General features: G+C 41.6%; 1 protein-coding gene across 3 annotated transcripts in view; it reads left to right on the top strand.

Moving 5' to 3' along the window:
• CDKL2 (cyclin dependent kinase like 2) overlaps positions 1-17,927 on the top strand; it is a 135,891-nt gene that overhangs the window by 78,348 nt on the left and 39,616 nt on the right. For all 3 annotated transcript variants that reach the window (XM_073590603.1, XM_073590599.1, XM_073590595.1), the window contains one exon: positions 14,680-14,874. In XM_073590603.1, coding sequence (XP_073446704.1) covers positions 14,680-14,874 — 195 coding nt within the window. The remainder of the gene's footprint in view (positions 1-14,679; positions 14,875-17,927) is intronic.

A 17,927-nucleotide genomic window follows, 5' to 3' on the forward strand; every position in this document is an offset into this window, starting at 1 on the left:
GGAGCACTTTCTGGCAAATCTACATCCCTCCAGTCACGCACAAACCCTGTACCTGACCTTGCCACGCCAACATTTTTTCTTGCCCCCTGAGAAGCATCCTCCTCCCCAAAATAATCATCCCCATCATCCTCCTCTTCCTCTTCCTCTTCTCCCTCCACCTCGTCCACGAGACTTCCCTTACCTGAAAATGGCTGACTGTCATCAAGGCTTCCCTCCTCCTCTTCCTCCTCGGCTGCAGACGCCTGCTCCTTAATGTGTGTCAAAGTTTGCATGAGCAGACGCATAAGTGGGTTGCTCATGCTTATGATGGCGTCGTCTGCGCTTACCAGCCGTGTGCATTCCTCAAAACACTGAAGGACTTTACAGAGGTCTTTCAGCTTCGACCACTGCACACCAGACAACTCCATGTCTGCCTGCAAACTGCCTGTCCGTGTATCCTCCCACAAATGCATTACAGCCTGACTCTGTTCGCAGAGCCTCTGAACCATGTGCAGGGTGGAGTTCCACCTTGTTGCAACGTCGATAATTAGGCAGTGCTTGGGAAGGTGGAGCAATCGCTGCAGCTTCTGCATACGACTGGAGTGTACGGGCGACCGGCGGATGTACGAGCACAGTCTTCACACCTTATGGAGCAGGGCTGTTAACTCCGGATAATTATTGAGGAAGCACTGCACCACCAGGTTTAAGGTGTGAGCCAGGCAAGGTATGTGTCTGAGTTTTGAAAGGGCTATGGCTGCCACAAAATTCCGGCCCTTAACACTAACTACCTTGCCTGCCTCAAGATGTAGACTGCCCAGCCATGACTCAGTTTGTCGATGCAAGTAGTCGGCCAGCACCTCCGCGGTGTGTCTGTTGTCGCCCAAACACATCATCTTCAACACAGCCTGCTGACGCTTACCACTAGCTGTTCGATAGTGGGACACCTCGTGTGCAACACTGGCAGCTGCAGATGGAGTGCTCGTGCGACTGCGCTCTGTGGACGAGCTTTCGCTACAGGAGGAGGAGGGGGAGGAGGGTCAAATGCCTACAGCCAACTGTTTCCTATACCATGGGCTAGGCAGCACTGTCCCACCGCCGCTGTCCCCTGTGGACCCTGCATCCACCACATTAACCCAGTGCGCAATGATGGACACGTAACAGCCCTGGCCATGCCTACTGGACCATGCATCTGTTGTGAGGTGCACCTTTCCACTCACTGATTGCTTGAGTGCATGGACAATGCGGTCTTTCACATGCACATGGAGGGCTGGGATGGCTTTTCGCGAAAAGAAGTGCCGACTGGGTAGGTCATAGCGTGGTACTGCGTAGGCCATGAGCTCACAGAAAGCTTTGCTTTCAACGAACCGGTAGGGCATCATCTCTAATGAGATTAGTTTGGCAATGTGGGTGTTCAAAGCCAGTGTACGCGGATGAGAGGATGAGTACTTTCTTGTCCTACTCAGAGTCTCTGGAAGGGTGAGCTGGACTTTAGAGCTGCATATGGTGGAACTAGCGGTGGACATGGCGGACTGAGAGAGGGTTGGTGATGGTGATTGTGTTGGTGGTGTTGCTGATGGCCTAGATTCAGTCTTTCGTAGCAATAACATTGTGATTCCATGACTGCTTTGCCCTTGCGACGACACCTCGACATTTGCTGCTGGTGGTGTGCTAACCGGTGGGCTTACAGTGGGGGAAGCGATGCAGCATTGCTGACTACCTTCATTCGGAGCAGGTGCACATGTGATACGTGAGGTTTGGTAGTCCGTCCACGCTTGCAAGTGCATGGTGGTTTAATGTCTAAGCATGCAACTGGTATTCAAATTTCTCAGATTTTTCCCTCGGCTAAAGGTCTTTGCGCACTTCTTACAGATAACCTTTGCCTGATCATTAGGATTTTGTTCAAAAAAGTGCCACACTGCACTCTTCCTACTATGGAAGACATTTTGAGACCTTGCACGCTGTGCTAATTTGACCATCTGGCCAAGCTGTCCTGCAACTCTTTTGGTTTTTGTTACACATTTTTGGACTGCTACGGTCATGCCAGATAACAGCTGTTGCGATGTCGTTGCCTGCTGCGGATCCTCCTCCTCCTCTTCTGAGCTATTGGCAGCGGCACCCTCTTCACCCAATGGATGCCAATCTGGGTCAACAACTGGGTCATCCATCACCTCCTCTTCAATTTCACGTGCACCTTCCTCTGTGTCACCGTGTAAGGTGGTATAGTATGCGGGAAGGGGCACCTGAGTTTCATCAGGATCAGATTCTGGCTCAGTACACTGCGAGGACAATGTAGTGCTCTGAGTGAATGTACCAGCAGAAAAATCTAGCAGTGGCTGTGCATCAGTGCACTCCATGTAAGATTAATCTTGGACTGGGGAATTCATGATTTGACTTGCTAACCCATTCATGGTATGTGAAAAGAGCTCCATGGAGTAATCGGTAGTGTGGCCTGCCACATCCTTCACTTTTGGTAGGGGTGAAGGACACAAGGAAAGGTGTTGTTCCTGACCAGGAGCCTCCAATGACGACTCAGTGCTTTTATTTTTGGAAACTTCAGAAGAGGAGGCGAGAGAGCTGGAGGCCGTGTCAGCAATGTAAGCCAAAACTTGTTCCTGAAGCTCCGACTTTAAAAGTGGTTTACCTACTCCCAGAAAAGAGAGCCTTCGAAGCCTTGTGGAGCCAGACAATGATGCAGGCTCAACACCTCCTGCCTTAGGTGCTATTGTGCTTTTGCCACTACCAACAGATGCAACACCACCACCACCACCATCGGGACCAGCTGGCAACCCCCGTCCACTTCCATGGCGTCTTCCACCATACTTGCTCATTTTTGTGAAAATGTACCCAAAATACCACCAGCTATATGGTATTGTAAAACAAGGTTGAAGGTGTATCTACTATTGGTGAGAATTTCAATCTCACTATAGATTTGAGGACGCAGAACTATTGTCTCTGGCCCAGTAGAGATTACACCTCAATGTAACAGACTGAAATTGGATGGTGTATGACAAGGTGTAGGGTGTCTATAGGATTGGTGAGAATTTGAATCTCACTAAAGATTTGAGGACGCTGAACTATTGTGTCAGGCCCAGTAGAGATTACACGTCAATGTAACAGGCTGAAATTGGATGGTGAATGACAAGGTGGAGTGTGTCTATAGGATTGGTGAGAATTTGAATCTCACTATAGATTTGAGGATGCTGAACTATTGTCTCAGGCCCAGTAGAGATTACACGTCAATGTAGCAGGCTGAAATTGGATGGTGAATGACAAGGTGGAGGGTGTCTATAGGATTGGTGAGATTTTGAATCTCACTATAGATTTGAGGAGGCAAAACTATTGTCTCTGGCCCAGTAGAGATTACACCTCGATGTAACAGACTGAAATTGGATGGTGTATGACAAGGTGGAGGGTGTCTATAGGATTGGTGAGATTTTGAATCTCACTATAGATTTGAGGATGCAGAACTATTGTCTCTGGCCCAGTAGAGATTACACGTCAATGTAACAGGCTGAAATTGGATGGTGAATGACAAGGTGGAGGGTGTCTATAGGATTGGTGAGATTTTGAATCTCACTATAGATTTGAGAACGCAGAACTATTGTCTCTGGCCCAGTAGAGATTACACCTCAATGTAACAGGCTGAAAATGGATGGTGAATGACAAGGTGGAGGGTATCTATAGGATTGGTGAGAATTTGAATCTCACTATAGATTTGAGGACGCTGAACTATTGTCTCTGGCCCAGTAGAGATTGCACCTCAATGTAACAGGCTGAAATTGGATGGTGAATGACAAGGTGGAGGGTGTCTATAGGATTGGTGAGAATTTGAATCTCACTGTAGATTTGAGAACGCTGAACTATTGTCTCTGGCCCAGTAGAGATTACACGTCAATGTAACAGGCTGAAATAGGATGGTGAATGACAAGGTGGAGGATGTCTATAGGATTGGTGAGATTTTGGATCTCACTAGAGATTTGAGGACGCTGACAGTGATGCTCTCAGTCCAAGTATGGACGCAGGCAGCCTAATAAGCAGGACTGTTGCACAGTGCACACACAAAAGGGTGGAAAAATGAACCCTTGGTAACTGTGCAGAAAAGAGGAAGAAAAGTATTTTTGCTTTTAAAAAAGCAGTTTGCACAGCAGTGTGCAAACAGCAATGCAGCTATCAGGGAGCCTTATAAGGCAGCCTAATAACCAACAGAGCTGATGCACAAAAATAGTGCCTCACCTGTCACTGCACACAAAGTGTTGTGTTGTAAGTGGAAATCGCTAACAACAGAAGCAGTTTTTTGGTTCTTCTTCCCTGCCTAACACTCTCCCTACAGAATCAGCAGCAGCAGTTGCTCTCCCTATGCTAAGATCAGCATAAGTAAGATGGCAGTCAGCATTCATGCCCTTTTATAGCACCTGTGATGCCACACAAAGTCAGCCAATCACTTGCATGCCCTTCTCAAAGATGGTGGTGACCGATGCCTATGTCAACGCGTTGCCCACAGTGTGCGTCCTCCTTCATTGGCAGAAAAAGTGCGCTGGAAGCATCTTTTGAAACGCGACTTTGGCGCTCTGGTTGCCGACCTCGTGGCCGACCTCACGCTATGGTCGGGATTTGTTTCAGCGAAAGTCGGCAACTTTTGAATATGACCGACCCGTTTCACTCAACTCTAGTCTACAATCTTGGAATCAGTGAGTGGGCCTGTATATAGTGCTACAGATACTCACTGTGCTCATACAATCATAGAATAGTAGAGTTAGAAGGGACCTCCTGGGTCTTCTGGCCAAACCACTGCTCAAAGCAGGATTCACTAAATCATCCCAGACAAATGTCTGTCCAGCGTCTGTTTGAAGACTTCCATTGAAGGAGAATGCACCACCTCTTGTGGCAGCCTGTTCCACTCATTGATCACCCTAACTGTCAAAAGGTTTTTTCTAATATCTAATCTGTGTCTCCTCCTATTCAATTTCATCCCATGGCTTCTAGTTTTTCCTTGTGCAAATGAGAATAAAGATGATCCTTCTACAGTGTGAAAGCCCTTGAGATATTTGTAGACAGCTATTACATCTCCTCTGTCTTCTTTTTTGCACGCTAAACATTCCAAAATCCTGTAAACATTCCTCATAGGACATGGTTTGCAGACAGGTCACCATTGTGGTCGCTCTTCCCTGAATTTGCTCCAGTTTGTTGATGTCTTTTTTAAAATGAGGTTCCCAAAGCTGGACGCAGTATTCCAGATGAGGTATGACCAAAGAAGAGTAGAGAGTAATAATGACTTCACATGATCTAGACTGTATGCTTCTGTTAATACATCCCAGAATTGTATTTGCCTTTTTTGCTGCTGCATCACACTGTTGACTCATGTTTAGCCTGTGATCTATTAGTATACCCAAGTCTTCTTCACATATGCTGTTGCTTAGCCCTATTCCTCACATTCTGTATATGCTTTTTTCATTTTTATTGCCCAGATGTAGTACTTTGCATTTTTCCCTGTTAAAAACCATTTTGTTAGTTGCTGCCCACTGCTCCAGTTTATTTATATCTTTTTAAATCCTCTCTTTCTCTTCTCTAGTATTAACTATCACTCCTAGTTTTGTGTCATCAGCAAATTTAATCAATTTACCCTCAATTCCTTCATCTAAATCATTGATAAAAATGTTGAACAATATAGAGGCCAGGACAGAGCCCTTTAGAACCCCACTTGAGACATTTTTCTAACTGGATGTGCAGCCATTTACGACCACTCTTTGGGTCCGATCACTAAGCCAGTTATGAATCCACCTAACAGTTGCCTTATCCATAGAATACTTAGTCATTTTTTCAATAAGGATTGTGTGAGATACTTTGTCAAATACTTTGCTGAAGTCAAGATATACTATATCTACAGCATTTCCCTGATTCACCCAGTCAGTGATTCTGTCATAGAAGGAAATTAAGTTAGTCTGACATGACTTAGTTACAAATCCATGCTGACTCTGGTTAATCATTTCATTCTTCTCCAGGAACTTCCATACATGTTGTTTAATAATTTGTTCCAAGAATTTGCCTGGTATAGATGTCAGGCTCACTGGCCTATAGTTCCCTGGGTCCACCTTCTTCCCCTTTTTGAAGATAGGAACAACATTTGCTCCTCTCTAGTCTTCTGGGACATCTCATGTTCTCCAAGAATTTATAAAGATTATGGAGAGTGGTTCAAAAATGTCTTCTGCTGTCTCCTTCAGTACTCTGGGGTGTAATTCATCTGGACCTGGAGACTTGAATTCATTTATGTTAGCTGTGTTTCCTCACTATCTTTCTGGTTATAGATATCCTGGATTCTTCTATTCCTTTAATAGGACAGTGAAGATCAGTTGATGTCACATTTACTTTCTGAGAGAAAACATGCAAAATAGGAATTTAAAAGTTTGGCCTTCTCAACATCCTTTTTTACCATTTTATCATTTTCATCCTGTAAAAATCCTATAGCATCTTTGACTTTTCTTTTACTTTTGACATATCCCCAAAATCCTTTTTATTGCTTTTTACATCTCTTGCAAGCCTTAATTCATTGTCAGCTTTAGTTAATCTGATTTGTGCCCTGCAGGTTCTGCAGACAGCATTATATTTTTCCTTTAGATATGCCTCTCTCTTTCTATATGATAAACATTTCTTTCTTCCTTTTTAGCATGTGTTTAAGTTTTGTGTTCATCCATCCTTGTTTCTGTAAATGCTTTCTTTTCTTCCCTCTTTTTGGAATTGTTAACGATTGTGCTTTGAGAATCTCATTTTTCAAGATTTCCCATCCTTCCTGAACATTTTTGTCCTGAAGGATGTCCAGCCAATGGATCCCTCCGATTCTCTTTCTGAGTACCTTAACATCTGCCTTTCTGATATCTAACCTTGAAGTATGAGTCTTCACAGGTCTTCCTCCTCTAGTTATCTCAAATTGTAAAATAGCATGGTCGCTATCTCCTAGGGTCCCAGCCACTCTTACCTCCTCAACCATTTCCACCCTGTTTATAAGGATTAGATCCAAGGTAGCAGATTGCCTCATTTTCTTCTGTACCTTTAGGAAGATAAAGTTGTCAGCAAGAATGGCTAAGAATTTGCTTGACCTGTTAGTTTTGCCTGAGAGAGATTCACAACAAATGTCTGGATAGTTGAAATCTCCCATAACCACTATGTCATATTTTTTTGAGAACTTGGCCATTTGATGCATAAAGAGTTCATCCATATCATATCGTCAGCTTGCACAGGCGCCTTGTAGTAAATGCCTACAATGGGGTCCTTTACATTGTTCTCTCCTTGTACCCAAACAGTTTCCACAGATCTCCCAGTATCTGAAGCTTCAATCTCTGTGCATATTTATGCTTTACTAACATACAATGCAACACCTCCTCCTTCTTTATCAAGTCTGTTTCTTGCAAATAAGTTGTATCCTTTTAGCCTTGTATTCCAATCATGTGTATCGTCCCACCAAGTTTCAGTGATTCCAATGACATCATATTTCTTTTCCAGCGTTAGTAGTTCCAATTCTCCTTGTTTCGTTTGTTGCCCATGCTTTGTGCATTTGTATAGCAACATTTTAGTTTGTGATTGGTTTCTCTTTCTCCAATATTTTTATTATTTAGGTTTTTTGTCTTTGTTTTTCCTTTCCACTTCTAATAGCAGAGTTCTCAATAGTATTTGTCAGGTGTATAGCTTTTTCTGGCCTTTTGCTTCCCTTCCCACATTGTTCTAGTTTAAAGTTCTTCTTACAAGCGTAGCAAGACCACTTCCAAATACATGTTTTCCAGTCTTCGTAAGGTGCACCCCATCTCTAGCAAGTAGTCCATCGTGTAGGTAATTCACTCCGTGATCCAGAAATCCAAATCCTTGCTGACGGCACCATTGACGTAGCCAACTGTTCAACTGCAGAATCTTATTCCACCTCCTTGTGCCATTGCCATCCACTGGGAGGATGGAGGAGAACACCCAGTTCTTTCACTTTCTTACCTAACTTTTCAAAGTTACTGCAGATGGTTTCCAGGTTCTTTCTTGCGGTTTCATTTGTCCCCACATGTATTAGCAGGAATGGATAGTCATCTGAAGAGTCCGATATCCTGTCAGACACATCTTTAATTTTTGCACCTGGAAGACAGCATATTTCTCTTGAGGTTGTATCCGGTCTGCAGATAGCGGTCTCTGTTCCTCTCAACAGGGAATCCCCCATGACCACCACTCTCCGTTTCTTCTTCACAACATTTTTCCTTATTCATCCAGGAGGACTCTGAGGGCGTACAAGTTTGTTCTTTGTGGGCAAATTCTTATCTTGATGTATTTCTCCATCATTCTCCTGCATGAGAGCCTGGTACTTGTTTCTGAGCAGTATGGGTGCTGACTGCCTCCCGATCCTCCTGTTTTTCTGAGTCACATGCTTCCATTCCTCTGTTTCTTCAGGTGCACTTCGAATTTCTTCTCTTTCTGTAACATGAAGAGATAATTCTGCTCTAAGAACTCTTCACCTTCCTTAATTATTTTCAGTGTAGCTAACCTGTCTTCTAGATTTTGCAACTTTTCCTCCAAGAGGGACAAAAGCTTGGATTTATGGCATGCGAAGTTTGGCTTTTCCACTGGTAAGTTTGTGGTAAGTCATGTAGCTAGAAATTCAGCTCACCAAATGGCTCCTGGCCTATTCCATGTTCTTACTGTTAAAGAGATATCAAAGCGGTGAAAAACGTGCCAAAATTCAAGAGCGCGGTTTAACGATGTCCTCCTTTCAGCTGAAAGGGACAAAATCCAGTTTTCTTTGAGCTTGCGGAGACTCTTCACTTATCCCAAAATGCACTAGGAATATGCAAATTATCTCCTCAGGCCTCCTCCCTGGTTTTGGATTAAAGACTGGAGAAGTGGGCAGCAACTAACAGAATGGTTTTTAACAGGGAGAAATGCAAAGTACTACATCTGGGCAATAAAAATGAAAAAAGCATATACAGAATGGGAGGAATAGGGCTAAGTGACAGCACATGTGAAAAAGACTTGGGTATACTAATAGATCACAGACTGAATATGAGTCAACAGTGTGATGCAGCAGCAAAAAAGGCAAATGCAATTCTAGGATGTATTAACAGAAGCATACAGTCTAGATCACGTGAAGTCATTATTTCCCTCTACTCCTCTTTGGTCATACCTCATCTGGAATATTGTGTCCAGTTTTGGGCACCACATTTTAAAAAAGACATCAACAAACTGGAGCAAGTTCAGAAAAGAGCGACCAGAATGGTGACCGGTCTGCAAACCCTGTCTTATGAGGAAAGGTTGCAGGATTTGAGAATGTTTAGTTTGCAAAAGAAAAGACTGAGGGGAGACTTAATAGCAGTCTACAAATATCTAAAGGGCTGTCACATTGTAGAAGGATCAACTTTATTCTCATTTGCACAAGGAAAGACTAGAAGCAATGGGATGAAACTGAATGGGAGGAGACACATATTAGATATTAGAAAAAACTTTTTGACAGTTAGAGTGATCAATGAGTGGAACAGGCTGCCATGAGAAGTGGTGAGTTCTCCTTCAATGGAAGTCTTCAAACAGAGGCTGGACAGACATCTGACTGGGATGATTTAGGGAATCCTGCTTTGAGCAGGGGGTTGGACCAGATGGCCCAGGAGGTCCCTTCCAACTCTACAATTCTATGATTCTATGACTCCTCCCTGCTGTTTGATGACATGGTGTGTATCACACTCAAAATGGACCAGAGGAAGCGAGTTGTCTCAGGAGATTAGAAAATTAGAAAGAAAATTATAGAAAAACATGTTAAAGGTAAAAGGTATATGACCATCGCCAAGCAGCTTGATATTCCTGTGACTACAGTGCACATATTATTCAAAAATTTAAGATCCATGGGACTGTGGCCAACCTCCCTGGATGTGGCTGCAGAAGGAAAATTAATGACAAATCAAAGAGGCTGATAATACGAATGGTAACAAAAGAGACCACAAAAACTTCTAAATCGATTAAAGGTGAACTTCAAGCTCAAGGAACATCAGTGTCAGTTCGCACCATCTGATGTTGTATGAGCCAAAGTGGACTTCATGGGAGACAACCAAGGAGGACACCATTGTTGGAAAAAAATCATAAAAAATCCAGACTGGAATTTGCCAAACTACATGTTGACAAGCCACAAAGCTTCTGGGAGAATGTGCTATGGACAGATGAGACAGAAATGGAACTTTTTGGCAAGGCACATCAGCTCTATGCTCAAAGATGGAAAAATGAAGCATATCAAGAAAAGAACACTGTCCCTACTGTGAAACATGGAGGAGGCTCTGTTATGTTGCGGGGCTACTTTGCTGCATCTGGTACAAGGTGTCTAGAATCTGTGTAGGGTACAATGAAATCTCAAGACTATCAAGGGATTTTAGAAAGAAATGTGCTGTCCAGTGTCAGAAAGATTGGTCTCAGTCGCAGGACATGGGTCTTGCAAAAGGATAATGACCCAAAACACACAGCTAAAAACACCCAAGAATGGGTAAGAGGAAAACATTGGACTATTCTGAAGTGGCCTTCTATGAGCCCTGACCTAAATCCTATTGAGTATCTTTGGAAATAGCTGAAACATGCCATCTGGAAAAGGCAACCTTCAAACACGAGACAACTGGAGCAGTTTGCTCTTGAGGAGTGGGCCAAAATACCTGTTGTGGTGCAGAAATCTCATTGACAGTTACAGGAATTGCTTGATTGCAGTGTTTGCCTCAAGAGGTTGTTCAACAAAATATTAAGTTAAGGGTACCATCATTTCCATCCAGGCATATTTCAAGAGTTTTATTTTTTTTTAAATTCTGTGGAAGCATGATTGAAAAGCAATGTCTGACTTTCATTTGTTCATTTTCATAGATTGTTTATTTATTACTTTTGTCAGATTCAAGTTATTTTTGTGACCATTGTGGGTTTTTCTGTCATTAAATGAGGGGTACCAACAATTTTGACCCCGTGTGTTTAATTATATTAAACCCTTTTTAATTTCTGACAGCCAAACAACATAGACTTGTGGACCAAAAAAGTATAGGTCTCCAATTATAGACTCACTTCCTGTAAATTGCAAACTCTCAGCTGACCTGATTTTACAGCACAGAATTGAAGAAGGGTGTGAAGACTGAAATATTTAGTTGATCTATTCCCATTCATGTTGGGGCCATCAAACTTGAAGGTGGAGTTTATAAAATGCCTAAAGTGATTTTGCCTCTGTTAACTGGCTGTCCCTTCAAAATCTATACCTAGACAACTCAGACATCTGCAGATAGTCAACCCAGGCATGGACACATCATAAGCGCGACCTGTGCAGACACGCAGGGGCACAAGAGGTAAGGGGGTCACTTCCACTTCCAAAGAATGTGAAATGTACATTATGCCTGCAACAGACTCATATACTGTTTATGCACAGGGGCCCTCTTCTGTCTGTGTCCACCCCTGAGTCAACCAGCACCAAGCTTAAGCATGGACATAATAATAGAAGTACGGTATTTATGTATACTTGGCATGGATAACATTAAATCCTACGGTTTACTGTTCTGCCACACGTACTCTTCAAGATAGGGCTTGATGACTGAAGTAAGAGAAATGCCAGTTATCTGATACGAGGTAATGTGACAAAATTACCGATGTGCCAACACCTTGCTTAATGAAATGGTGACCTATCCCTGAACCAGTTGTATGTTTCGCTTGTTCACATTTGTTGCCATGAAACAACTTGCACATACTTAGGAAAAATAATGATGTCCTTACAATGTTCCAATATATTTGGAGGATGAATGTGGAAAAAATTCTGGCGCACACTTCAAGCAAATAGCTGGCGTAGACGTCAGATTGAGGCACACAAATCAGTCAAAACGTGTCAAATTTATTAAAAATCTAGATCCAGGAAACGTTGGGGAAGATATACCCTATAGTGTTGAAGTGTGCATAATTTATCATCAAGATTCACTCAGGATGATAAATTTGTCTCATCTTTAGACACTTCTGTCTAACTTTACACCTCCTTCTGATTAAATTAATACACCGCAATACTTTGGAGCACATTGTCGCCTTTAAGCCATGGCCCTCTTCCTAACCACTTTTCTATTAAAGCTCGAAAATTGTAACACATATAATTTGATGTAAGGGGTATATCCTATGTGTGGTTGTGGTACAGCCTTGTGTTGCACTAAAACAGTGGCTAATGGTGGGTTTCCGCATTCCCAATTTATTTCTTAAATCTGTCCTGCAAATCTGAATGAGGTTTGTAAAAACTGCATGCTACAGAAACAGCCCCATTCACGTGCATGGAACTCGTTTTTAGGTTGCAGAAATATCACTGTCATTTTGAAATAAATAATAAATAACAAGTACAAAAAATGTATGTAAAAACAACTTTGTAATATATCTTATCAGAGAAAAATGTTTTTTGCTTTACTTGTACACTACTTTTTGGTCTCAACCCACCCCTGAACTCATTTACTCTGAAATACAGCTAAAAATTATTTAGCATGACAGACTGAAATTTTGCTGATATATCTGATTACACCTGCTTATTGATATGGAGGTATGGTGGACTAGAGTGAAAAAAAGAGCCCATGAAAACACACAGGCGTTTGCTGCTACTTTCTAGTGTTTTATCTCATTCCCGAGGTGAATTCACAACAACACTGCTCAGTATTCCTGTATAAGTATTCCTGTATAATGGTCTGCTTTTGCTGCTTCAGAACATAGACTACATAAAGACAGGAGAGCAGGAATGCCTCAATTCGCTCTTCTGTGAACTGTTAAAGGGAATCTTTCACCAGATTTTTGTTACCCTCTCTTAGGCTGGTTTCACACTTGCATTTTTTTGCTCTGCGTTTTTATGCATGCGTTTTTTTCCTATACTTAACATGGGTGCGCATTGGCATGCGTTTGTATGTGCATGCGTTTTTTTGTAGTGTGCGCCTGGGAGCACAAAATGCATGCCGTTGCATTTTTTGTGCGTCCGACCTGTCTCAAAAAAACGCATGCGCACAAAATTCACCCAAAAACACATTAAAGTCTATGGTAGCGCTGACGTGTGCATGGTCATGCGCACGTCAGCGCAAAAAAAGCATGCTTTTTTTTGCAAAAACCAAGCGCAAAAAGCAAGAAAACGCATAAAAAACGCATGATGCATTTTTTATGCACGTTTGCACTGCGCACGCAGCGCAAAAAACCGCAAGTGTGAAAGTAGCCTTAGAGCAGCATAATGTAGAGGTAGGGACCCTGATTCCAGTGATGTATTACTTACTAGGCTGTTTGATGGCCAATCAGTGATGAGGTGGGGTTATACAGAGCTAATAAATATGGAGGGATGCCTTGCATCCTGCTGATAAAATAGTGATTTTATAAAAACTACACTAAACACCCAATTAAGTGACACATCACATCAGGGTTTCCAAGTCTACTTTACGCGGCTCTCAGATTAGGTGGCAAAAACCTGGCGACAGATTCCCCTTAGGCCCCCTTCACACGTCAGTGTTCCCAGTATGTGTGGTACACGTAGACCCATTATATTCTATTGGTCTGCACACAGTGTATGTCTGATGCTGCGAGCGGTGACGTTAGTAGGGTTAAAGCAGTTCATAGACTGGCTCACACAGAGTTTACCATGAGACCCGCTGCCTCTGACCTGCGGTAACCTTAATTGCATCACCGCTCGACACTGCAGCCGTGTTCTCATGCTAAGCTCAGTATTTTCCAGCTGGCATGGTGAGCGGTCACATTGCTGATGTCACCACTCACCACACCATCAAGATGGAGCAGATATGGGGACCATCATTATGGATTAATGGCAGACAGATATGGATTACATTGATTTTTTTATTTTTAGATTAATAAATAGGTAAAAGAGGTTAATTGTCAGGGAGTGATTAAATGACTTTTCTGTGTGTGTGCCTTTATTAATTTTGATTACGGGGTTAGTAATGGGGGTGTTTGATAGACACCTCTCCATTACTAACCCCTGGGCTTGATCTCAGTGGACATAAAACAGCTGACATCAACCCCAAAACTATCACCCCACTTGCCAAAGCACCAGGGGAATTGGCACATGTAATGGATGCGCCATTTCTGGGGCGGCTGAGGGCTGGTGTTCTTAGTCTGGGAGGGGGCAAATATCAATAGCCCCTTCCCAGCTTATTAATATCAGCAATCAGCTGTCTGTTTTGCTGGTTAGTAAAAATAAGGGCACCCCATGTCATTTTCTATTGAGGTCCTCCCTTGTTACTAACCAGCAAAGGCTAAGAAGACAGCTGAGAGCTGTTAATAGCCTGGGAACCTTTATGGCTATTGGCACCTTCCCAACCCCCACCAGCCAGCTGTCTGTTTTCCCACAGTTGGTTAGAAAAAAGAAGGGGGACCAGGCGATAATGATGAGAGTTGGATTCAGCACCCGGCGCCCGGGAACAACACTAACTGTACCACATTTTCTCAGATGCCGTTACGTGTCACACTGATGGTGCATACGGATGCCACGTGGATGTTACACACAGACATACAAACACGAATAGCACTGGTACTGTTTTTTTCAAAACCAGTAAGAACAGGACTTGTGAAGAGGGGCCTTAATTGTAGATAACATAACGGCTAGCCTTTAGTCACTAGTGCATAGGCAACTAAAAATTAGACATACAGCCTACAGAGGTACACTTGATTTAAATAATTTAACAATTTGCAGAATGTTTTCTTTTCTCTTTGTTGCCACAGCAATTACGCCATGAAAACTTGGTAAATTTATTAGAGGTCTGCAAGAAAAAGAAGCGCTGGTATCTAGTCTTTGAATTTGTTGACCGCACAGTACTTGACGACCTTGAACAGTTCCCAAATGGATTGGATTTCACCAAAGTTCGAAAGTATTTATTTCAGATTTTAAGAGGGATTGGATTCTGCCACAATCACAATGTAAGTAGCATAATACATCCTCTTTATGTTTGACAGCATTATTATGAACATTCCCATCTATTTATAGGTTAGGCTTTAGTTTTTAGTGTTAATTGATCTAACACTATTAGTAATATATTTTTTTTTAAAAAGACAGTCCCAAAGCTAATATTTAGTTGACCATTTTATAAGGATTTCTGAAGATTTGGCAAGCGCACTGGAAATTTAGTGTACTGGATGCCATTGGTAGGTTCCTATTTCTCTTTTATTAGAGTAGCATGTATCTGGTTATATAATATGTTAGAAGGCCATATAATTGACCCTAGAGATGAACTTCATAGATTAATGAAGTTTGTCAATAGTGTCAGCTGTATGGCCATGTGTGAGAAGATACATAGTCCAGTCCGTAGAATAACAGGCTAAAGGAACTTGAAAACACTTCATACTTAAGTGCCTAATGAGTGTAAAGTTCCAAACAAAACGCACCTTATATTTCAACTTCCTGGACTGGAAAGTGTTATATTAAAATTAAATACCTAGGTTTGAAGGGGTATTTAAAGGGAAAAGACAATAAAAGCCCTAGTGTCCATCTGTGAATTCTTACCTAAAATCTTGATGTCTTAAGCCATTGTTTTTCACTCTGGTGTTCTACATAATGAGATATCTGCTAAAATTTGCCTGGATTGCTGCATAGTTTAAACTCCTATGTTTTATCTCAAAATGCCAATATTTATTTGGTCAAGTATTTTTCAAACTGACAACTATATAAGCAATTAGGGGTATAATGCCAAGTAGAGATACAATAAACTTTATTAAATAAAAAATAAAGAAAAAGGAAGCCAGATGCGAAACGCGCGTAAGGGGTGTTCTTCCAGGTATTTTTTCTCACCTTGGGTAAATATATTATTTGAGAACTGATTAGGTTATTTTTTTCAAGTGTATGTGGGGAGGACATTAAACTTACACACTAGATACTTTTACGTGTATACCACCAGTAGAGGCAATAGTCTTGTGGGATCTGAACATATATACACCAAAAAATCCTTTTATTTGCAAGAATTTTTTGTGGGATCCTTTCCACACAAAGACTATAAGTATTGTTCTATTTTACAGATTTTTTTTGTTCAGAAGTGCATGCCTGCTGCCTTAATACTATCTACTCTATAGATTCCACCCAACATATACACACAAATGATTTTAATCATATCTCTGTTGTGCATAGAATTTTTTTGTGAATGTATTATTTAATTGAACTAGTACAGCTCTGGTAAAAATTAAGAGACCACTTTCAAATGTTCAGTTTGTCTGATTTTTTTTCTTTATAGGTATATTTTTTGAATAAAATGTAAATTGTTCTTTTAGTCTACAAACTTCTGACAACATGTCTCTGAATTTCCAAGCAATACATTTTTTACTTTTTTCTGACAAAGAAAAATGGTCAAAATTAAAAAAAAAACAGTGCTTTCAGACCTCAAATAATGCAAAGAAAACAAGTTCATAATCATCTAAAAACAACAATACTAATGTTTTAACTCGGGAAGAGTTCAGAAATCAATATTTTGTGGAATAACCAAGATTTTTAATCACATCTTTCAGGCGTGTTGGCATACTTTCCACCAGTCTTTCACACTGCTTCTGGCTCAAAAATTTAAATAGCTCTTCTTTGTTTGATGGCTTGTGACTATCCAGCATCCTCTTGATTACTTTCCAGAGGTTTTCAATGGGGTTCAGGTCTGGAGAATGGGCTGCCCATGACAGGGTTTTGATGTGGTGGTCTCTTAATTTTTTCCAGAGCTGTATATGATATCTATACCCTCTATACAATGAAGTACCCTGGTGAGACAAGTTTCTGTTTTAGCATCTCCTTTTTATTTGTTTTGCTTACTGTGGTATTTAATAAATGAGGAGTGGCCATATCAGCAGTTTGGTACATTCTAAAAAAATAAAGAGCGCACTGGTGAACTTGGGAACTTAAAAAGGCCTGGACATCAACAGCAAACAACATCCACCCAAGTGTTTATTGATGATGTGACTGAAGACAGAAGCAGCCAGATGAATTCTGAAGTGTACAGGGTTACACTTTTTGATCAGATTCAACCAAATGCAGCAAGATTGATTGGACAGCGCTTCACAGTACAAATGGCCAATGATCCAAAACATACAGAAAAAGCAACCTAGGAGATTTTTAAGAGAAATAAGTGTAATATTCTGCAATAGCTTAGCCAATCACAGGATCTCAACCCCATTGAGCATGCATTTTACATGCTTACTAAAAATATTAAGGCAGAAAGACCCAGAAAAAAGCAACACCTGATGTCAGATGCAGTAAAGGCCTGGAAATGCATCACAAAGGAGGAACCTAAACATTTGGTCACGTCCATGGTGCCAAGACTTCAGGCAGTCATTGCCTACAAAGGATTCTCTACAAAGGAATAAATGTGAACATTTTATTTATGATGAAGTTAATTCGTCCAATCACTTTTGAGTCTCTGAAATTAGGAGACTTTGTAGAAAAATAGTTGCAATTCCTAAATGTTTCACAGCATATTTTTGTTCAACCCCTTTAAAGGGAACCTGCCACCCCCCCAGGTGTTTTTAAGTAAAAGAGCCACCTTGTGCAGCACTAATGCTGCATTCTGTCAATATGGCTCTTTTATTTGGCATCCCTTCCACCGCAGAAATAAGCGTTTTTAAAATTTGTCCATCATACCTGTAGTTTGTCCATACCTGTAGGCGCCAGGAAAAGAAATGAACGCTGAGGAGGCGGCACCAAAATGAAAGGAGGACATGACTGATGGATGTGAGGCATCTGTGTCCGGGGGGAAAGACCTGCCCCTCGGACAAACTACAGGTATGACGGACAAAATTTAAAAACGCTTATTTCTGCGGTGGAAGGGACTCCAAATAAAAGAGCCACATTGACAGAATGCAGCATTAGTGCTGCACAAGGTGGCTCTTTTACTTAAAAACGCCTGGGGGGGTGACAGGTTCCCTTTAATTAAACAACCCGAAAGTCTATATTTCAATTGCTTCTCAATTTTTTATTTTAAATCAAAAATAGTGGCATGCAGAGC

This window comes from Dendrobates tinctorius, unplaced genomic scaffold (assembly GCF_039654945.1).
Source record: "Dendrobates tinctorius isolate UK_male_01 unplaced genomic scaffold, ASM3965494v1 ptg000011l, whole genome shotgun sequence".
Classification (NCBI taxonomy): Eukaryota; Metazoa; Chordata; class Amphibia; order Anura; family Dendrobatidae; genus Dendrobates; species Dendrobates tinctorius.